We start from the raw sequence: 23,714 nt of genomic DNA on the forward strand, positions 1-23,714 counted from the left end.
ACAGGCAAAGCTATTTCATCGGGCGTGCGATGACGTTATAGAGAGATACGATGTCGCACGTGCTACTAACGACATCGTTCGACATCGAACGAGTAAGAAATCGTTAGAATACTGCGTTATGACTGGTCATTGAACATACGTTTGGCAGTAAAGCACGAAATCGTTGTCGCTAGAATCGTCGTGACCAGTGTGACAGCTAGCGATCGTGCGTTGTTGTCACTTAAGAAGAAAAAAAAAAAAAAAAAACTAGCCCCAGTTTACCCACCAAAGACAATGGGAAGAGGAAGGGTAAGATGGGTATGATCTGTTTAGGACATATTACGATCGTACAAATGATAACGAACCCAGCCTAACAATTTGCTTTTGACATCCTTGATAAGAAATGCTTGACATCAATGAAAGCTCTACAAGCAGCATAGCCTTATTATTAAAACTTTTACCAAAGTGGCTATTGGAACGACCTTTCAAGAAACCATTTAAGAGAGAGAGAGAGAGAGAGAGAGAGAGAGAGCGTGGTCGTCAAGGCAACAGAGACGCCGCTAGCAAAACACGACAGACTGGCAGACTAGGCAGACGATAATATTTTAATATACAAAACATGGTAATCTCTTTCCTTGTTCAAGTGTTGATTGATACATGTTATAACATTCGCTAATTTCTCAACGAAAATGTCTAAATAACATCCACACTTAGTAATTTACACACGTGTGTGATATGTAGCATTACCAATGCGAACAGTTTGGTATAGTTGACTGTCTAGGTGTACAATGAAAGTAGGATTTGTCTTAATTTATTTTATGAGTTTCATCCACTTTACATTATCTTTCATTATAAAAAATCTTTTATGTATGGTATAGGCTGATATTTTCTCAGTTTCTACGGTACTTATAGCAGACTAGTGTGGTTGGTTCTCGGTCTGAGTGTGTGGACAGTGTTGGCCAGTGGACAGTGTTGGCCCATAAAACATATTGTAGCTCATTGATGATATAATTAATTTTATGTGTATGATACTTGTTTTCTGTCGATCAACACACTTATCATAAGGATAGACAGTCATAAACAACTGTTTATCACACAGTCATAAACTACTATTTTCCTCAAGATCTTACAACATGCACTCTGCGTCTGCTCCCTTACCGAGACCCAACGGGCAGCTTAGAATAGACCCTAGACAGACTTTAGAAATTAGAAGTTCTTTTTCTTCGGTGGTGGTGACGGTATGTACTTTATTAGAGTCTATCTGGATCACCCTCTCCAACGTCTTGCGCGGCGTTCAGGTTTGATTCCTTCGAACAAGAAGTAGGGGGAATTTCTTACAAGGGAGGAGATGGAGGTCTCTCTCCTCCATCGGTATCCAGTCCCACCCCAGGCACTGCTTTTTACAAAGGTATGGCATCAAGAATAACGTACACGTGGATACCACTCCTAGAAAACATTCTACAATTAGTTAACTTCTGGTGCGTAGGAAATGTTGTATGTTTATAAACTTTTATTTCCTCTTAATTCTACAGGTGGTGGTGGCGGAGGCGTCGGGGACAGGGAGAGATTGGTGCTGGAAGTCACAAAATTATATAGGGAACGAAACCGCCTCGCAAGAATCCATCGGAAAGCAGAACTGCGGGTCCTGACAAGCCTAAGACGGAGAAGACAGGTGTGTTTAGACAGAGAATCAACCAAGCCTCTAATTTTTTTTTTTTTTAGATTCTTATTCACAGACAGCTTGGGTCTCACTTAAGTTTGATCTCTCTCTCTCTCTCTCTCTCTCTCTCTCTCTCTCTCTCTCTCTCTCTCTCTCTCTCTCTCTCCAGGAATTTTTACCTGGATGAGCTGAGTGACCTCCATAGGCATATGAAGCTCCAAACAAGCCAATATGCACAATTTAGGGGCGACTTGAATAACAATAAGTTAAGCGATTAAAATACTGTGGAAAGTAAGCACTGGGAACAGATTGCCATTTATTTTTGGAAAGTCAAAGTTAGTAGTAATTTGTTAGGTCAGTAGAGATGGTGCCCTATAGTCTTCGAGGCCCATTATGTAACATACAAAATCTACGTACTTATAAGTCAAGGAACAAGGGTAATAAATATTTCTTCACCATCATGACTGATCTCCACAACAGGAGAGAGAAATCAACCAGAGGATGCAGAAAAAAAAATTGTGTACTAGCCTTTACGAGACAATGGCAATGGTACAACACTACATGCTTGGGGACTTTAGAGAGACTGGAGATCAATGTATTAAAAATATAGATATAAACATATTATGCATGGCCACTGCACATGGTAAAGAGAAGTGGAGTGAATGTTTAACATATGAGTGTAAACTAATACATCATGGCTTGTTTAATTTCTTTTGCTTTGCTTGTTCATTCTTTACTTATTATCAACTTTATGTAGAATGATTTTTTTTTCAGATTTAAACCCATGCATAGGTAACAACTTGGTTAACATGCAGTATACATACTCATTGAAACTGCTGTTTACTTGATACTTTCATTATACATACTTGTTTTTATAGCAGCTTCCTAAGATAATTTGGTACCTTCATTTTTAGCCATACAATCAATAGTTTCATCATCTTTCTACAGTTCATTTCATTGTTGCACATCAATGAGTTTGTCTCTTCGGGAATTGCCACTCCACCATCAAATACATTTTGTCCATCTTTTTCTTACAGAATATTAGAATTATAGGGAAAGTAGTTGCTAGATTTACCATGTAAACTTTACTTAGTTATAAAAAAAAAAAAAATTCATGCATAGCTACATTGTCTTTTATTTGATTAGTTTTCTTGAATTTAGGTGCAATATGAATGTGATTCACTTCTAGCAAGATTAACTTGTTTTTTTCTGTGATAAGTAATTTTTTAATTATGAACTAGAAAATTTAAGGAAGAGTTGATTTCTCAACTTTCACAGTTTATTTAATTTTTACCATTTACACCAGGGATTCTCATCCTGAGGTTTGCAAACCCTCAGCGATTCATAAGAAGATTTCTAGTGGTATTTAGATGGCTGATCTAATAATATCCTTTACGGTACCATTGCATCTTGAGTTAGTGTCAGTCATTAACCTCTTCAGTACTATGACATGTTTTCATATTCATTCTGCTTATTATTTGGCAATTTTATAGAGGTGCAGAAACTTATGTGGGGATTAAAATAGCCAGTAATCTTCTCACCTCCATAGACCCTTCTTAATCTTAAAAAAAAAAAGAAGTCTAATTGTACTCCAAATTCATGGTAAAAAAGCGTCCCATTACTGAAGGAATTAGATTAACATTCTGTAGGATTTCCGGGGTCACTTAGATAGCTGATCTAATGATATCCTTTGCAGTACCATTGCATAATAAGTTAGTCAGTCGCTAGCTTAAGATTCTGTTTGATGTCAGATTACTGGGGGTTTGGGTAGATGATCTTATAACTGAAGGGTTCTTAATGAGAAAAAGATTGAAAATCCCTGATTTAGGCTATTAAATGAAATTTTCCTACTTTGCATGTCATTCTGTTTGTATGAAGTGAGTAAAATGGATAAGTTGAATGTAAAATATAGAACACATATTTATGATAGAGCAGTGAAACATTTTAGACTTATGAAAACTGTAATATTGTTTGAATTTTTATTCTCTTTTAAACCATGAAGAGCAGAGATGGAGTCACTGATGAAGTTGATGAGGATGAAGAGGACTCAGCAGAAATGGGCCAAGTGGATTGGGTAAGCCAAGCAACACAAGCACGAGAGTCCTTGGTAGAGGCAGACCAGTCAGCACAAGCACAGGAACTACACTATAAGCTGCTGTTGGAGGAAGCTCGAGGGAACACAGCTACCACCGCCAAGCAGGTAGGAATATCACATCAAATATTTTTTAATCTAATGGTGTATAAGACCAATTTTCTAGATGATGTGCTGTCCAGGCCAATAGCTTTGTGGACATGGACTCATTTTCATATTGATAGTTGGGCGATTTCCTTGGTTTTACATATTGCTTAGTTTATTTAATTGTTTATCAGTCACTTTAATTTCATATATCATATTCCCCATAGATAACTATAAAGCCCAATGATGTTGACCTGTAGTTACTTGTAAGCTTCAGACAAACTTGCTATTTGTTTAGCTAATAAAGGAAAATGAAATTTGCTAATGAACTTGAAATTATTCTTAATTTGTTTCCATGACATACAATGTGGTAAATTTGAATAATTTTTTCTAGAAGTGGAGAATGTAAAGGATTGTGATGGTCTGGGTTTGTAGGGCAGGGATGCCAAGTATTGCCATTGGTGCCAAATTGGCAAGAGGTGATTATGTATTTATTACTTTGCTGGTATACCTAAGCTCGGAAATTATTGTTAGTTATTAATTTCTAAAATAGGTTTCAGCTAGCATGGAGAAATTAACTGAGCATCAAAGGCAACTGGTAAAGCGAAGCTTTTCTTCTCTTCCCCCAGAGAGGGACAGACAAACGGTAAGTTCATATGTAGGATTACTTTATAAACTAATGATAATTTCCAAGGAATCAGTAGTTGTATCTCACACTTACCACCATCACCTTGATTTTCTTGGGGATGTTGTGTCATTACACAGCAGAATTTATATATTCTCTTAGGGAATCCATGAGAGTAAAAAAGATGAATTAACTCTTCCCCTCCCTCCCATCTCTCTCTCTCTCTCTCTCTCTCTCTCTCTCTCTCTCTCTCTCTCTCTCTCTCTCTCTCTCTCTCTCTCTCTCTCTCTCTCTCTCTCTCTATATATATATATATATATATATATATATATATATATATATATATATATATATATATAACTCAATATACGCGATAGATGCATTCCAAGAGGCATCGCGTATATCAAAATTCGCATAAAACAAACATGTAATTCTCATAAGAAACAATAGATAATAGGGGGGATGTGGTCCCCAAAAAATTCGTACAAAATACTCTATTTATTTGGCTAAATTAACATGTTTTTATTATTTACCATTCTAAATACTAGAAGTGTATTTAAAGTAAAGGGAAAAGCAAGAAATAATAAAAGAAAGCAAAAAATAATAAGAGAAAACAACAAAACAAAGAATACGTAAACACAACACTCACTGTGTCACTGCCTTCACCACTCACACCAGTAAGTCACCATCTTCCTCTGAGCTTTTCCACTTTATAAAAAATCCACTTATCAAAAATAATCCCACATGCAGAAGAAGATGAAGGATGTTTTGGGGCCATCTTGGTGAATTATAGGCAGATTGAAGAGATTCCCTCTGTACTCAAGTGCTGGCAGACTGCAAATGAGGCACGAGAAGAGCAGAGTTCCCACCTATCGGCCAGCTGTGGAACTCTCTGGTGCGCAGTGTGAAATTGCATCTGGCCCTCAGTTTGGAAATTTGGTTGGGCCAAATCCCGTATAAGCAAACCGATCGCGCAAATTAAATTAATTATAATATTTTTTCGGTCGCGTTATAGCTAAAAAGTGTAAATCAAACACGCGTAAATCGAGAGTTACCTGTATATATATGTATATATATATATATATATATATATATATATATATATATATATATATATATATATATATATATATATATATATATATATATATATATATATATATATATATATATATAAAACAAAGGTTGATAGCAGAAATTGTAGATACTAAAAGTACAGGGAAATCACATGGAAGTCTTCATATCTCCTGCTTTATTTTCCATTTTCCAACATTTCGCCTCAGACAAAAGGCATCCTAAGGGCCTAAAATAGTTAATATATTAAGTATATATAAAGTCTAAAAAAAACATTGTATAAAGTCTAGAAAGACATTGTTTGGACATTAAGCTAAAATACAACCTAATAAAATAAAGAGATTAATAAAATTACTATGAGTTAAAATACAAAGTAAAAAACAAAAGAGAAAAGAGATCACAACACGTCAAATTTTTTTATTTTTGACGTGTTGTGATCTCTTTTCTTTTTTGTTTTTTTACCTTGTATTTTAACTCATTGTAATTTTATTCATTTCTTTGCTTTATTAGGTTGTATTTTAGCTTAATGTCCAAACAATGTCTTTCTAGACTTTATACAATGTGTTTTTTAAACTTTATATATACTTAATATGTTAACTATTTTAGGCCCTTAGGATGCCTAAATTTGGAAAGTTTAGGCATCCTTTATTTTCTATTTGTAAAATGGAAAATAAAGCAGGAGATATAAAGACTTCCATGTGATTTCCCTGCACTTTTAGTATATATATATATATATATATATATATATATATATATATATATATATATATATATATATATATATATATATATATATATTTGCACAATTTTCTATTGATATTTTGTGTTATCCTCAATGTATGAAGACCATATGCAGCAGAACTATAAGTTTGACTGACTTTTATAGTATTTTCACTTCACTTGACAATACATACAGGTCAAATAGTTTGCATTGTAAGGTTTTTGTTGTTTTTGCAGGTGGTAGAAAATTTGTTAAGTCGTCAGAAGCAGGCTCATGAACAGGTTAAGCAAGCTAGAACTTCCTATTACAGCCTCCTTCTTAGAAAACAGCAAGAAGAAAAGGAACTGAAAGAGAATCTGGAACGTTTTGATGACCAGGTATGTTTGGTTAGAAATGTATCCTTTATTTAAGTGAATATGAGAGGACTGTACATACATACATACATACATTGTCTGTTGCTGCTTTGATTCTGATGTTTGTTTTGTGTCAAATTATCTCTCAAATAAGAAAAACCTAAATGTGTGAATCTAACTTTTGTTTCACTTGTTTAACTTATTATATTACGGTGTAGCACTTACGTACAGCACTTTGGTAAGTTACAAAACAATTCTTTTGTATGGTCATCTTTATCGTACATAATAATTTTCAAGCAACTGACTTCTCAAGCAATGGACTACCCTTCTCTCCCTTTTAATCCTTTAAATCAAATGCCAAGTGTATCTGAAGTTTGAGCATGGATGAGATATTAACGAGATCTTATGAGCATTGCCACTAGCAAAGGAATATGGTAATAGTATATCAGCCTCTGAATGAAAAGTAATGTGGTGAGAGAATATTGTGACAATATTTTTTTATTGGGATGTACTGTACAAATTATGTAAAAAAAAGATTTCATTCAATTAAGAAAAAAATCTATTTCAGGTTTGTGTATCTGACATGGTCAGGCTTGTGGTGGAGACTGAGGCCTTTGCAGAGGAGATCAACATACAGGTGCATTTAGATGATTCATCTTCACTTTAGAAATTTGTTGTTTATTTGTGCATTATACTGAATATGAAGTTTGTATTATTATTTTGAAAAATTTTAAAGTACAATGCTTGTAATTTAAAGTGTGATAACATATTGGTAGTGCAATGCTTCATGATTCTTTTTAAGTTTATTGAAAGTAAAGTGAAATGAAAAAATAACTTTGTTAGATTTTTTTTCATAAGGAATCTTGTGTTTCATTCACAATAATGCATATATTTTCTAGCATGAAAAACATCCTGTATCATTCTGCATGTTGCATTCTGAATGCAAAATCTTTAGATCTCCTGATTGTTGTGTGATTAATAGAAATGACCAAATTACTATATGAGGAATTATTCTTTCCTCTTGAACTTGAATACTTGGGAATATGTACATTCATGAGAATTTTTTTTTTTTATCATATTACTCTGCTAAGATTTGATAATTCCAAAGCAACACTGGAAAATAGATATACTTTAAAGTATATCTATTTTCTAATTTCTTTTTCTGCAGGAAAACAGTATCTCTGCACATCAAGCATCCCTGAAACAGATGGCTGAAAAATTTAAAAAACTTTGTCAGCAGAAAAATGATTTTGAAGAAAGCATTACAAAAGTGAAAGAAACACTCAACTCTCTCAGTAAACAGCTGACTGAGGTAAGTTTTCTTAGTACAGATTGGCTTAACCCATTTAAGGTCAACCTTATACAAGTATTATGTGAAATTCTAGACTACTTGTCTATGGTCATTCATCTCCAAATATGTTAGTCACTTTCCTGCTTCCTATTGATTTGAAAACTTTTCTACAAACTGTAATTGTGTTTCTGGAGGAATCTAACAATGTACTATTGTAGACATTCCCACCTCTTGATTTTAAGGGTAATTTCTACCATAGTCTTTCCACCAGACTAAGACATGTTGGGTGGACTCGTCCCCTGCCTGTCAAATCTGCCCGAACACACATCATTCTGTCTCATTTGATAACACCATAAAGTACTTTCTTAGATTCAAATAAGATTTTATAGTGATATAAATGTACTGAACTTTCTAATAAAAGCAATTATTATACATAAATAACACAACATGTGGCACTGTTGCCATTGCGGTTTGGTGAGACATTGCCAGCACAGGTCAGTGGCCGGAGTGAAGGGTTGTCAAAGGTGACAACCTTTCTCACCTAGCCACCCTACTTACTAAGATGGAAGGAACTGCCACAACTGGTGCTTCACTGCTTCACAGTCAATAGAAGAATTTATATACATCATATGTAACTACTTATTATAAGAAAAGGAAAACAGAGGGCTTACAATAGGTCCAAATAAAACACTGTGTTGGGTGATATGATTCAGCTAGGTCTAAAAGTAATATATTGATTTTAGGATAATCCTTTAATTGACCTAGTACATCTTACGATGCTGTAGGCAGGGGATTCACCTTAGTGACTCCACCCAACAAGCCATAGTGCAGAAGAAAGACTATACTGCCATCCTCATTAGTCTCTCTGAATCATGATGGCTGGCATTCATCATTCTCACAGAGAAGAATGAAAATCTGACAAAGCTGGATGATATTTGCTTGAAGAATGTGAAAATTGGAAAGGACAAAGAATTTCTTGAGTGTGTAAACACTGTGAGCATTTATCTAACAAATCAATATCATAGTGAAGTATTAGTGATAGGAAATTTGAGTAAATGATACAGAATGAATGTAAAATGCCTCCAGTGTCATATGTCAGCTGTGGCCCTTTGTGCTGTTGGCAGGTATTAATTTTTGTCTTTCAAGATTTGGACATAATTCTCGTATTGACACAAGCTCTTCTTTTAATTTTTATTTATATAAATCTTTATTTTAAAGAAGCTTGCCAGTGTAGGATAAAGTACAGTAAATTTGAAAATGAATCTATGACTAGAAAAGCACAATAATTATTGAAAATGTGGCATGGCATCTCTTTATCTTTTATCACTATTTTCATGCTAACTGTTTTACTGATCTTGCTAACTGCATGCCTCCCCTTCTCCTGTGGCCTTGCTACACAAGGCTTTCTTCTTCCTCTCATCCCTATTTTGTCCAACCCTCTAATACAAGGGTTAACCAGTATCCTCAATCATTCATATCTTTCACTGATAAACTCTGGAACTCCCTACCTGCATCTGTATTTCCATCTTCCTACAACTTAACTTTTTTTAAGTGAGAGGTGTCAAGACATTTGTCCCACTCTTTTGACTAATTCTTTCTAGTCTTTTATGAAGACTGCAATTCCAGTGAGCCTTTTTTTCTCTCTTACATAAAAAAAATGTAATTGGATTTGCCAGTGTAATCTGTTCATTTATTTAGAAAATCTTTCTCTAATTCTTTGATAGTGTAATTTCATCTGATTTTGCAATAATTTGTTGCTAAGAGAAAAGATTAACATTGTTTTTAATTTTATTCAGTTATATTTTAAACTCTAAACAGGAGAGAAATAAGCTCAAAGATCTGTCCAAAATGCAAGCCAAGACTCAGCTACTGGTGAGGAGCCTCAAGCCATCCTCTCGTCTCCTTCTTGATCCAGTGCTGGCCAGAGATCTTGAAGAAAAACTAGCTGTTAAGCACAAACTAGAAGATGAGATCAGTCGCTTGAAACAGGTGTGTGAGAGGGAAGTCAGAGATTAATTGAAATTTTCTTGTATGCTTATTTTAGTGCTTTGACTGATGGAGAATCAATGGCACTGTAATAGGGGACGAACGGGCTGAATGGTGGCATATCTCTCAGGAGGCAGCACAAGCGAGGCTACTGAGAATACGTATTGATGTTCAAGACCATTATTTAAGAGTTTGCAAAATTGAAGGTGCACAAAATATGGATTTAAAGTTCATGTATGTATGTATAGTATAATATGTGTATACATACATAATAAACAAGTGTATTATACCCAATCTCAATTTTTATTATTGTGGTGCTTCGTGATAATGGACACCACGTGTGAGGGATGTCGTTACTGTGAATTGTCTGTTACTAAGAGCGGGGTGTCTGTGAGACCCTTAAACACCCCTCATCCCTTTCCCCTTTTTGGTAATTTATTTTTAGAAATGTGAAAAAGAATCTTTTGTATGTTTAAACCACCTTATTCAATGCTTAATGCTAAAATGAAAGAATTGATTATTATTTAAGAAGTATACAGTCATAAAAATTTGCCTTACCAAGCATATATGAATTAAAGATGTAGCTTCCCGTCTTAACCTAGCTGTGTCTGTTTTTCTTTCTCTCCTGTTTCAATATGAATTGATGAGTTTCTGATATTATTTCTGAAATCCTTTTAACTTTTGTTCCTCATCAACTTTGGAGTAAAATTCAAGGCATGTTCTCTATAGAAAAGTCTTCCCCCATCTTAAACTTGGCATTTGTGCAAGGAAATGTGTCTTGAGTGCCAAGTGCTGATACCTCTATGTGCACAATACACATGCAGTCTCATGATGGAGTATTGTCCTACTGCAAACTCACTATATGGCAACCTCCCAGCTAATCTAAGGCAGCAATATGCAATGTGAACAAATACTTCTAGGAAGAAGTAAGAGAGAGAGAGAGACTGGGGCAGGTAGGTTTGGAGGAGTGGCTTTGTTGTTGACATTGTTTATTTTCTGCCACTATAGACTATTGCCCTGCTGCAAATTCGCCATATGGCCACCTTCACAGCCAATCTAAGGCAGTAATCTGCAATGTGAACAAGTATTTCTTGGAAGAAGTACTTGAGTGATTGGGGTGTCTTTGGTTTTGTCATCTGCACTTCCTTAACCTATACATTTCAGCGGTGGACAAACGGTGTTTTTTGCAGATATCTCCTAAACGAATCGTTGGATGAGTATGATATTTCAACACACTACCTTGAACATCCGTTCGTAATTTATGGTTAACATACCACAGAGCTATATGTGTTATGTGAGGAGTTTACTCGTGAAAAATAACAAAGCCGACGAGTCATGTTGACGCATTCGAATGAAAGTGTGGCCCCCCCACACACCCAAACCATTCCTAACCACTACTACGTCTCCCCCGTCTCGGAAGTTCTCGCCCTCTTTATCCCTCCTGTTCTCCCTAGCTCCTCGCCTCCCTCACTCCTGTGTCCCTCCTTACTTCTCCCACCACTGTATTTATACATTATAATGTTGTGTAAGTGTGTATGTATAGATATGATTATTAACGATATGGTACAATTTCATGAAGGCAAGAAGTGGTTCACGTTGATAATTACTGTACAACAGCACGTTTACGTTTAGTATATAGAAGAGCCATGTTTGCAGTCGTTATGGTCAACCATGTGAACATGATGTGCTGGAATTACCTGTGACCTGGACCTTCTACTGTTAGGAAAAGTACTGTTGATACTCTTATTGCGTACTGTGTACCTATTGATCATAAAAAGTGGTCCAGTTTATATATAATATTATTTTGTTAGATACGTTGCTTATTATCCAGCTATACGGCCATTAACAGCGGAATTAGCTATTGCTTTCACGGTCGTTTGACCCACTCTGGTTTTCATGTCCACATATACCAGCAATTGTATTAAATAATATTATTAATGTATGATATGTATGTACATACTGACGTATGTAACTATTATACCTATACGTATGTAATTACAATAGGGAAAAAAAATCAAAGGTGGAAGGCTGATGGTGTGAATAGGGGTGAAGAGGGAAGCGGGGAAGAGGGTCATGCGATACTGGGGTAGAGGAGTGGTCTGGGGGTTCTTCAGGGTGGAGGAGGAGGAGGGGGGGGTTAGACGAGTATTCCACACTCATCCGATTATGTATAACACCTTTGATATGATGACTGGATTAGGCGTAATATCACTCAGTAAACTCCTCACATAACACATAAAGCATTGTGGTTTGTTAAACATAAATTACGAACGGATGTTCAAGGTAGTGTGTTGAAATATACTCATCCAACGATTCGTTTAGGAGATATCTGCAGGAAACACCGTTTGTCCACCGCTGAAATGTATAGTAGGAGCTACAGTTATAGTTCCTGATGAGTATCCTTGGCCATATCATTCTGGGAATGTGATATGTTTAATTTCACTTTCTTTTTTGTATGTACAGTTACCTATATCATCAGTTGATCTTGCATTTTTTAATAGTGATATTTTTTGTATTTAGCAAAAGTACACTGGATATCTGTAAAAGTGAATGATTATGGTCATACATATAAAAATTGAAGAAAATATTGGAATACACAATAACTAGGATGGTTTGGTGCAAAACACTGAAGTGTTTTACTTCTTAATTTAGATTCAATACATATCGAAGTAATGTTTCTCTGTTGATTTTTACTTGGTATATTAAATAATGATGCAAAAAATGTATTCTTTAGATTTTCAGAGTCTTTATCAGTAATAGATTCAGTTGACATCTATTTAACAATTTTTTACAGTATCATGAACTCTTAAAAAGACAGCCTGGGGTTTTGACAGTGCAACCTCACCTTAGCATCAATTAGTTTCCTGTCCACTAAGCCCAAAGATGAGGCCATACAGAGGTAAGTGTGTCTGTGTTTGAGAAGCAAGCTGCATCACATATCCTTAATGATAAAAACTTCGTTCAGATATTGCTCGGTAAGAAAAGAAAAATAAAGAATGAATAGATAGATAAACAAAATCCCCAGATATTCCACATTACACAACGACAAATATCATCTTGGATGGGAACAGGATCTAGATAGGCAAGAATGTGGGTTGTATTTTCACAATTGATCAAAATATTTAGTACTATTTGTCATAATATTGATCAGATCTTTCTCTGAACAACTGATTATTTCTCTAACATTTCTCCACCGTCTTGGATGCAGTATGATTTTTAACCATTTTTAAGGGAATGTTCTTTCTTTCATAGATCATATAATTTGGTAATTTGTAATGCTTTTATTATAGATAAGTCCATCTTGGTCCAACTACATATGTGGTCACCTTTATCTAGGAACTCCTAGATTAACGAGGGAATTATTTTAGCTACATTTTGATATTTTCTGTTTCCATTATGGTGTTAATGATGATGCTCGTTATGCTCGTGTTGCTGCTGCTGTTGATAGTAGTAATGCTGATGATGATAATGAACCTGTTAGGGAAATCAGAAGTAGCTGGAATAATTCAGTTTCCGGCTCACTACCGTATCCCTTGCGTTTAATTAAACATGGCTGCAGCAGGTGTGCTGTAGGCTGGAATATTCCAGTTAATTTCAGGTTAGGTCACTGTTAATTAATTGCTCCCTGCTATAAATTATTTGGGTTCAGTGATATGGAAAATCTAGGATATCTAATCACGTTTCCAGTTCTTATTATCAATATTATTTTTATTTTATTCATAAAGAACATAACAAGTATCACACACGCACACAATACGTCGCCTATATTTATTAAACCGCTAATTTAGCGACATTTCTGCTTCTAGGAGTGACTTTTATTTTGAAAGTATAAGTTACTCTTAGGAACAACTTCTAAGAGCAAAGTCGAGGATAAAACCACTTCCAGACTGCTACAGTTCTCCTAGGAGTACTCTGTTAATACGGGTCAGATCATTTACCAATATGGCGGCCATTTACGAGGATGGACCACTCAGAACGGATCGTTGCCGCCTCCAACTTTAATATACCGCCTTAGGCCCAGCTCATATTCGAATCGTGAGCCAGGTATTAGTAACCAAGCACATTTGACACTAGTACGTACCACGGAGATTTTACGTAAAATCTAGGGAACAATAATTATTATCATGATAAAAAAAAAAAAAAAAAAACACGGCTGGACATACATTCACTGATATTGAAACAGCGACAATCTTGTAGACTTGATTCAAGTAGCAAGTGAGGTTTGCAAACATGTCACTCGGGATACTGTCACGGTGAGAAATGAAGTGTACGTGCATCTTCTGTTGTGTTTTACGTTTTTCTTAAAAAAAAAAAAAAAATTCAGCACACCAGAAGATCACAACAATGGAAGGTGAAGCACAAGACAATTGAATAAAAGCAAGTGCAAGTTGGTCAACTATAGCCCATTATTATATTACGCATAAAACAATGATTGTATGGCAAGTAATGCTCTCATGTCTTGTCAGTGAGGACTCTGCTACGTGTGTAATTCACTTCGATCGCCTCCTGGTCAATCAGCCAATCTTCCCCATTACGGAGCGAGCTCAGAGCTCATAGACCGATCTTCAGGTATGACTGAGACCACTACACACTCCACACACCGGGAAAGCGAGACTATAACCCCTCGAGTTACATCTCGTACCTATTTACTGCTAGGTGAACAGGGGCTACACATTAAGAGGCTTGCCCATTTGCCTCGCCGCTTTCCGGGACTCGAACCCGATTCCTCGGTTGTGAGCCGAGCGTGCTAACAACTACACTACGCGGTGTGTGTGTGTGTGTGTATACTCATATATAGAGCTAATTATGTTCAAATAAAACCAAAATCTTGTTATCTCTCTCTCTCTCTCTCTCTCTCTCTCTCTCTCTCTCTCTCTCTCTCTCTCTCTCTCTCTCTCTCTCTCTCTCTCTCTCTCTCTCTCTCTCTCTCTTGGGTGGCAGAAGGATGGAGGGGAACATGCAGAGGAGAGGAGTGGGATGGGAAAATACTACACACACACACACACACACACACTTTTTTCTCATAAAAATGTTACTAACAGTCCTTTTACATACTCTAACAGTCTGTTTACACATTCTCTTTTCCGCAAACAAAGCAAAGCCTCTCGACCACCAACACTGTTTTGCCACATAGTAACATCTAACATGAAGGGCATTAGCATATGTATACTCCCTTGGCGTTATGAGGCCTTACAATAAAAATTAGTCTTCCAGTAATAAACAGAATAAAATGTGGGGTTAATGAGTGGTCGAGGATAACATAGGGTGTATTTTCGAGATGTATTCGGTGATCAACACTAAACATCAGGTGTAGGAGACACACAGAAAATATTCAGTGTGAACAGTGTAACCAGGGCCGAGTGGCAGATGAAAGTGAAGGTGGTCCAGTGGCGTGGCTTGCGCTGACAATACATCGTGTGTTTCGCGGCCACAGATAAACAAAATACACGAAACATTGAACACAGTAACGAGACAATGAGCCAGACGCAGCTGGATAATACGAAAGCGTACAAGAATGAAATAGGCAATATATATAAAGTGTTGTAAACAGTATCCAGTCAACAATCCAGACGCAGCTGGATAATACGAAAACGAACAAGTTATTAATATTAACGACAAAATAATTCTGATAAACCTCTACATATTTGAGGCTCAGATATAAGAGCTGTCACCGAACTATGATGTTTCGAAAACTTATGAATATAAAGCTGTCTGACTCATTCTAATCGCAAGTATTAAATATAGATGGTGGGAATAGTTTAATGTTATATTTTTCTGCCATGAAGTCCCTGTTTTGTACAACGAAGAGTAACTACCACGTATTTTGTCTAACTTATGCCCACACGGGTGCTGATGCAATATCATACAAACTCGGCTACAGACGCCATCACGTTCACATTCTCATAACTGATACGGTGCTTGCGTGGAATTGACACGATGGTAAATGGAATTAAAATATCATTGGAGGCTAAAAAAAAAAAAAAAAGACAATGCTTTCCATTAAGTGATTGCAATTACAAAAGGTATTACATCAAAAGGGAGAGAGAGAGAGAAAAAAAAAAGAATGCTCATGGAGCACGTATAATTTTTTTTTTTTTTCAGACGTACTGATATTGAATGACTTAAGTTCCTTAATAATAAGGATGGAAATCAAATACAAATGTAGTGAAGGTACGTGGATAGAAATTTACTTTCACAACAACATGATTCCGTGACAGAGTGCTGCAGGGGATATATATGTGTGTGTGTGTGTGTGTGTGTGTGTGTGTGTGTGTGTATATATATATATATATATATATATATATATATATATATATATATATATATATATATATATATATATATATATATATAAACCCGCTGTTTTCAAACGACAATAATGTTTTTTTTTTATGTAAATCAATCTTCTTGCATCTAAAACAGGGGTTCTCAATCTGGGGTTCGCGAACCCACAGGGGTTTACAAGATTTCCAGGAGTACTTAGATGGCTGATTTAATGATACATCCTTTGCAGAATACCTTTGCCTATTGAGTTAGTGTCAGTCACTAAATTATCATTCTGTTCGATGTCAAATTACTGGGGGTTCGGGTAGATGGTCTTATAACTCAGAGAGTTCTTAACGAGAAAAGATTAAGAACCCCTGATCTATAGTCTAAAGGCATAAACATTTCCTCCTACATTGCCCAGCCTACACCAATGAAAGATCCAAACACCCCAATTGGCAGCGTCCTTACACAGAAAATAAAGAACACCTCATTGGAAAATTATTTTGAAAAATCTGGTATAGAAGAAAATAAAGAAATAATATATAATTAAAGAAAAAAAAATAATAAGAGAACATAAAGTAAAAAGTTTAAATAATAATTAATTACAGCTACAGACCCAGACAAAACCCAAACCAAACACATCAGGAAGTGCCGATATCCAGGCTACACTTCCGCCTATCAACTGAACTGAACTGAATACCATGTTCAGGCTATGGCAAGATAGAGCTTAGGAAGACGGTGATGAAAACACTACAGCACCCTCGGACTATTTCTGTTTCGGCCGAGAATAAATATTGCTCTACTCATTCCATGTGAAGAATTAACCCGTGCACAAGCGAGGTGAAATGTGTGTTAAGGTTCCGTGCTGTATTTAAGTCTCTAGAAATGAAAGATCTTGGTTCACCAGACAATTACGTTTTGCTCTATATGTTAGTCGTATAAACTCAAGTAACTATAAAGAAATACCATGGTAGAATAAGAACAGAAAAATACTGGAAGGAGTAAAAGCATGGCAAATCAATAGATACATCGTAATACAGTGTTTAGAGACGACTACTCTGTACCGCGAGACGATGCTGACCCACTCCTGAACTAAACCAACCTGCGAACACTGAAAATGTGACAGTTTGGGTCCTCTCCTATTGACATTAATCAAAGTATTACGATTTATTCACAATAGTAATATATTATACTCAGACGGAACACGGGCCTGATGTGTTTGAGATGTGGCATTTTGTTATAGTACATTTCGCACTATATAGCGACTGTTTAGGACCGAAAAACTATAGCTTCAGGTAGATATACAATAATGTTATCTATCGATTTTCAGTCTTAAAGTAGGGAAAATTACAAATATTGATGCATTTCTTTTATAGTCCTCCTTGCTTCTCGAAAAGGTGCACGAACTTAGAAAAGGTTGAAGAACACTAAACTATACCCTGAGAAAAAAAATACAGTAAAAGAGATAAGATAAAAATGACCAACATCTCTATTATTACGGAGGCTAAGAATAATACCAAGACTAATTAAGTAATTCAGAGATAACGAAACGAACGACGATCACGAGAGCTTCCACGGTAACAGTGTGTATGTTAAGATGTGATTCCAGATTCCTCGATAGCGTTCCGAGTTTCCAAGATACAATGCCATTCCATTTTTCTTGATAGCGATGTCTTTCCATGATAAAGTTGCCATTCCAATTTCCACGATAATAATGCGAGTTTCCATGATCAAGATGCAATTCCAGTGTCCATGGTAACGATGCGGGATTCCACTATGTCGATGCGGTTCCAGTCCTCACGATGCGATTTCACGACACAATATTGAAGTCCACTTGCCTACACAGGTACTGGGACGAATCCTTTCACCCCGTAAGGATCCACCTCAGACCCTTGGGTGCAAGTAGAGTGACGCTGCCACCTTCCTGCGCCGCAATTGAAGTTCACTTGCCTAAATCGGTACTGGGATGAACCCTTTCACCCCGTCAGGATCCACCCCACACCCTTAGGTGCGAGGAGAGTGGCGATGCCACCACACTACGACGCAATTGAAGTTCTCTTGCCTACACAGGTACTGAGACGAACCCTTTCACCCCGTAAGGGTTCACCCAAGACCCTTGAGTGCGAGGAGAGTGACGCTGCCACCTCACTGCCCCTCACACGGGTAGCCATGAGCAATGACCCGCCACACACCACTCCCCAAACACTGTCAGCGAGTCCTTTTCACCCCGTAAAGGACCACTGGTATTGTCAGTGCCTGGTGCATGGCGCACAGCGTGCCCTCGTTCATGGCGAGTTGTTCAGCACGGTGTCATTATAAGCAGAGGTCCCGTACACACCACTCACCACCAGACTCTATGCAAGGAGCCCTTATCACCCCTTAAAGGCCCCTCACGGCATCATCTGGTGGACGGTAGACACGGCAGACTGCTTAAGGCGACCCTTGCCTAGTGTGAGGCGCTGCAAGTTGACGACAACCAGTGAGCTTGAAGCCGCAAAGGAAAATGAGTCCACGTTAACAATGGGATTCCACGACAGGTTGCGATTCCAGTGTCCACGGTAAAGATGTGTTTGTCGAGGATAACGATCCGTTTATCGAGGCTAATGATGCGGCGATGGCAATGGCGAAACGATTCAAAGTATTATTACCTACACAGGTACTGGGACGAAACTTTTCACCCCGAAAGGGTCAACCCCAGTCCCGTGGTTATGAGAGCAGTGACGATGCAACCTTGCAATGCCTCACACGGGTCGCCATGAGCAATGCCCCGCCACACACCACTCCCCAAACACTGTCATGAAGTGAGTCCATTTTACCTAACCTAACCTAATCTAACCTAACCTAACCTAACCTAACGTAAAGGACCACTGGTACTGTCAGTGCCTGGCTCATGGCGCACAGCGTGCCCTCGTTCATGGCGAGTTGTTCAGCCCGGTGTCATTATAAGCAGGGGACCCGTACACACCACTCACCACCAGACTCTATGCAAGGAGCCCTTATCACCCCTTTAGGGCCCCTCACGGCACCATCTGGTGAGTGGTAGACATTGATCTCTTGCTTATGGCGACCCTTGCCTAGTGTGAGGCGCTGCAAGTGGACGACTAGTAGTGAAGCTTGAGGCCACCAAGGAAAAGAAGGACCTGCAGCCAGTTCCTGCCTTGGGCCCCAGGCCGGACCCGACAGCCACCTCCTTCCCCCGTGCGGCGCCCAAGGCCGTCACGGCCCTCAACAACTTTAGGCCGAAAGTTCTCAATCGTCGTTTAAATTTTGATTCGAATATAAAATCGTCGATGGTAAATGAAAAATAGCTTTGGTCTGAAAGTGTGCAAGAGTTAGCTGATTAATGAAACAAGGTGAGGCAGCTTTGCTCCGGAGTATTTAGTGTACTTTGCATGTTGCTGCCGTGAATGTGTACGTGTTTGTAGATAACTGGATAGAAACAGTAGACCAATGGTAGTTGTGTAACTATTGGGGAACTTTTGAAAATTAGTTAAGCTTCTGGATAGAGTGGATGAGTGCACACAGGTTTGCTTGTCTTATACATAAACTGCCACCTGTAGACATATTTTTTTCTATTTTATGCTCTTAGAAAAAAGCAAACTTAGTTTCCTTTATTTCCCTGATCACAATGACGTGTAAATATCAATGTTTCAAATATAAGGAAACACTAGGAGAGGACCCAAACTCCCGTTGAAGTTGCCAGATTCAACAGATATCGTAATATTTCACAGAAAAGATGGTCAACTGCATATCGTATATTTTTGGATATTCTTCTGTCACATAAGAAGATGTCAAAATAGATAAAGTATTTCTAAACATGTATCTACGAGAAAAAATAGTAGAGTTAGGTTATAACTATGCATTGTGTTTTTTTTTTTATATACCATCTAGCTCTATTCCTGGGACAAAAATTACTTCTTCCTCAATTGATAACTCGAAGTTAGTATGATATTTTCTTTCCTTCTAGGTTAGTAAGTAGACTACAAGACACCATGAACATATGAAGCCCCGTAAATGGATTTATTTTCATAACTTAGAAATCAAAGTCTGATAATGAGATTGTCTATTGCCAACCAAACTGTTCTGCATAGACGTCTTCAGCATCATAGAGACCTAATGATGTTAGCTCATGGACAGTGGCCATCCTGAGAGCGCGAAACCCCAGGGGATTCGTAAGAAGATTTCCAGGGGTACTAAGATGGCTGATCTAGTAAAATCCTTTGCAGTACCATTGTATACTGAGTTCCATGTTCCGTGTGATAATACTGGGGGTTCGGGTAGATGGTCTTATAACTCAGGGGTTTCTTAACGATAAAAAGGTTGAGAACCCTTGATCTAAAAATAAACAGCTTATGACATTGGATTTGAAAAGTTAAAGTTTGAATAGCGTTAAGGCGCCGACACATCACCACTTTCCTGTTGATGTCTATAATTTCCTTTTGCTTTTAATCAATTATTATTATTATTATTTTTTTTTTTTTGCTAAATTTATTTTTCCGTCTGACCAGTCAGACGCACGGTCATCACGGGGGAAAGAATAACATATTCCATTGTCATATAGAAATTCATAGTGGATAATAAATACAATAATGCTAATAGTAATAGTAGTAATGATGATGCTACTGCTACTGCTACTGCTACTGCTACTGCTACTACTACTAACAAAAATGACAATAATGATGATAATGATAATAATAATGATAATAATGATAATAATAATAATAATAATAATAATAATAATAATAATAATAATAATAATAATAATAATAATAGTAATGATGATGATGATGATGATGATGATGATGATAATAATAATAATAATAATAATAATAATAATAATAATAATAATGATAATAATAATAATAATAATAATAATAATAATAATAATAATAATAATAAAAATAGTAATAATAATGGTAATAATAAACATCTCTGAAGTGAGTTACTATTTTTAAACCTTCCCAGTCATTGCAGATCACGCTCATTTAAGCTGAATGAAGCTTGAAACAAAAGTTGTCTTAGAAAATCCCGATCGTGATGAACATGGGAAGCCAGATGCGCCACCACCTGAACTGCCATGCTCCTTACCTTGACAACAGAAGGGGGATAAGAGCGTTATTAAACCATTAACGACGATACCAAAAGCAGTTCATACATGTGCTGAAACTGAGCGAGCCAAGAAAATAAAGAAAATAATAATAACTCACTTTTAACTGACAGTACTGAAACTAGAGGTGTTGCCCAAATTTGAACATATCTAGTTTAAGATTATAAATTGTTTTTCACATTTAGCATCCTTTCATGTAGCTTTCATTGGCCTTGAAACAGCAAATGCAACGTTTTCTTGAGATGAACATGTGTACCAACGCATGGTGAGACTCAAAGCGGCCCACCCACCATGCAACGCTGGGATTCGATTAAGTAATGACTCTTCAGACGTGAACTTAGTCATCAGGCTTCGGACTCAGCAATGTGCAGTCCAGCATATATCATCTACATGAAGAAAAACGCTAGTAGTGTTCTGAAGCTAATGGAAATCTTGAGGATACTTTTCTCTCTTCCAAGTAGGATGATTTAGCAGGATGGGAAAGGAAAAGATTGAAACATGGAGGTATTAATAACTCCATGGGTCGGAAGGTTAAAAAAGTGAGGGAAAGTGAGATGAGTCATTGGGGAAAAGAGGGAGTGGATAGTAAAGAAATGGAGATAAATGGAGGAGGAAGGAGGACGGTGAGAGGTGGGGATGGCCAGGGATCGAGAGCACCTAGGGGTTGGTGATATGGGCTCGGGGGATGAGGGTTGGTGGGATTAAGGGGATTTTGTTTGAAAGGTCAGAAGGGGAGGGGAGAGAGATGGTTCTTTGGTCCTCTGTCCTTGTGTTAAATTGGGGATGGCCTGGTCGGAGAGTGTGGAGTGGTGGGAGTTGCAGCAGGAGTATGAGGCCGCGACAGTGTTTCAGCAGCTGCCACGTGATGGATGGCGGCGGGAGGGACGCTGGTAAATATGTCTCTTCGATATGAGTTTTTTTTTTTTTTTTTTTTTCCGTACCTAGAGCGGCTGGCGAGCGACGAAGGATGTTTGCCGCTGCCGCCACCGCTTTCGTCTTTGTCTCACTTACCATTTTTTTTGTGTATACATTTCTAAAGAGCCACACAGGAAGTCGAAAATAAGAGATCATTTGAATTCCGAAGTGTGGCCTAGAGGATTATGGGAGACGCGCTGGTGTGTGGACTCGGCGTGGGTGGCGACGGCTGCGAAGCCGGCGCGGATAAAGCTTTAGGCAGATTAAAAAAAAAAAAAAAAAAAACACACGAAGGAAATATCGCAGCAGAGATGGTGAGGATGAAGCAAGGAAAAAAAATTGTGAAAATGAGTTCAACATGTAGTGTTTTCTAGGAATACTGGAAAGTAGAGTTCACTGAGCATGGTGTCAGCCTTGCCAGCAATCACTTTCCTTCCCTTCCGTTTTTCCCCGCCACCCTCCCTCCCAGCCTCTCGTGTCCTCGTATTTCTCATGCGCGATCTGCATTATCAATATCCGTGTGCGGACACTGCGTCGCACATTCGGGAGTATCATGGGTCTGTTATGCAGTGGGAATGATGAAGCGGGAGACAAATACGCATTATAGTGTAATAAAGTACATGATTGCTGAAGTAGATTTTTTCTAATGATAAAGTTAAGTTACATATATTTTCGTAGACGGAAAGTCCATGCTCTAAATTGCAAGAAAGAGGTAAATTTACTTGTCCGTGTACATATTTTAACTACTTAAAACTTCAATGTTCCAATCTAATCCTAATCGAGTTGAATCACGTTAGATAAATGATTTGTTTACTGATATGCTCATACATTGCTTATTGCATTGGCATGAATATAATAAAGCTGTATGATATTCATAGGGAGGTAGTACATCACTTAATGTTCAGTGAAGCTGCTTGAGAGAGAGAGAGAGAGAGAGAGAGAGAGAGAGAGAGAGAGAGAGAGAGAGAGAGAGAGAGAGAGAGAGAGAGAGAGAGAGTGTGTGTGTGTGTGTGTGTGTGTGTGAGTTTTATTATGAACCTTTCCTGGAGTCAAAAGCTTTTCGTCTCATCGACTCCTCGCCTGTAACATTATTCAGGATATCTCATTCACCGCCGCAATGTTGTATATTTGACTATCATTATTATTTCCATATACGTGGCTGCACCTCCCACGGCGCTGTTCATCTTACTAATACAAGAGTTAACCAATATCTTTTCTCCTGTATCCATGTCATTCTAATTTCTTTTTTCCTACGAACTGAACTGTTCCAAATGAGGAGTATCAAAACACCTGCTATTTCTTTTTGTATTTTTTCATTCTTAAGTTAATTCTAATGCCATTGACTTTCCAACACACACACACACACACACACACACACACACACACACAGGTTGTATAGTGTGAGTGCCTGTGTAGTGTTGATGCGTGAGATAGGACAGTGGTTTGAGTTAGGAGAATTACAACTCTCCTCTCTGGTCTCCCAGCATGAGTAACATTACACAAAAGGGTCAGTCTATTGACTGGGTAATGGTGTTGGATCATTGACGTCATATAGTGCCA

At 37.5% G+C, this 23,714-nt stretch overlaps 1 protein-coding gene and 1 long non-coding RNA gene across 5 annotated transcripts in view; both read left to right on the top strand.

The window, feature by feature from the left end:
- The first annotated feature begins 534 nt into the window (after positions 1-534).
- On the top strand, positions 535-10,466 carry LOC123504708 (myosin-10-like). Of its 4 annotated transcripts, none has more exons than XM_045255450.1 (9): positions 535-601; positions 1,234-1,387; positions 1,512-1,651; positions 3,642-3,839; positions 4,369-4,461; positions 6,472-6,612; positions 7,157-7,225; positions 7,757-7,900; positions 9,698-10,466. In XM_045255450.1, the coding sequence occupies exons 1-9, from the start codon at positions 599-601 to the stop codon at positions 9,893-9,895; spliced, it is 1,140 nt and encodes a 379-aa protein (XP_045111385.1). In that variant the 5' UTR covers positions 535-598; the 3' UTR covers positions 9,896-10,466. The 4 variants fall into 4 exon arrangements, with proteins under 4 accessions (XP_045111385.1, XP_045111388.1, XP_045111386.1 ...); XM_045255453.1 differs by having other exon boundaries at positions 9,924-10,466; XM_045255451.1 differs by lacking the exon at positions 7,157-7,225.
- A 1,519-nt stretch (positions 10,467-11,985) lies between these two features.
- Positions 11,986-23,714, top strand: part of LOC123504714 — a 62,291-nt gene continuing 50,562 nt past the window's right edge. Inside the window, exon 1 of the long non-coding RNA XR_006674924.1 lies at positions 11,986-12,764. This is a non-coding gene — a long non-coding RNA (uncharacterized LOC123504714). The remainder of the gene's footprint in view (positions 12,765-23,714) is intronic.

The sequence above is a fragment of the Portunus trituberculatus genome, chromosome 17 (assembly GCF_017591435.1).
Source record: "Portunus trituberculatus isolate SZX2019 chromosome 17, ASM1759143v1, whole genome shotgun sequence".
NCBI classification, from domain to species: domain Eukaryota; kingdom Metazoa; phylum Arthropoda; class Malacostraca; order Decapoda; family Portunidae; genus Portunus; species Portunus trituberculatus.

Bases quoted from the DNA above. Each gene is read 5' to 3' on its own strand.
- LOC123504708 (XM_045255450.1), top strand. The intron at 3,840-4,368 runs GTAGGAATATCA...TTTCTAAAATAG, and splicing joins CAGCTACCACCGCCAAGCAG to GTTTCAGCTAGCATGGAGAA. The intron at 7,901-9,697 runs GTAAGTTTTCTT...AACTCTAAACAG, and splicing joins TCAGTAAACAGCTGACTGAG to GAGAGAAATAAGCTCAAAGA.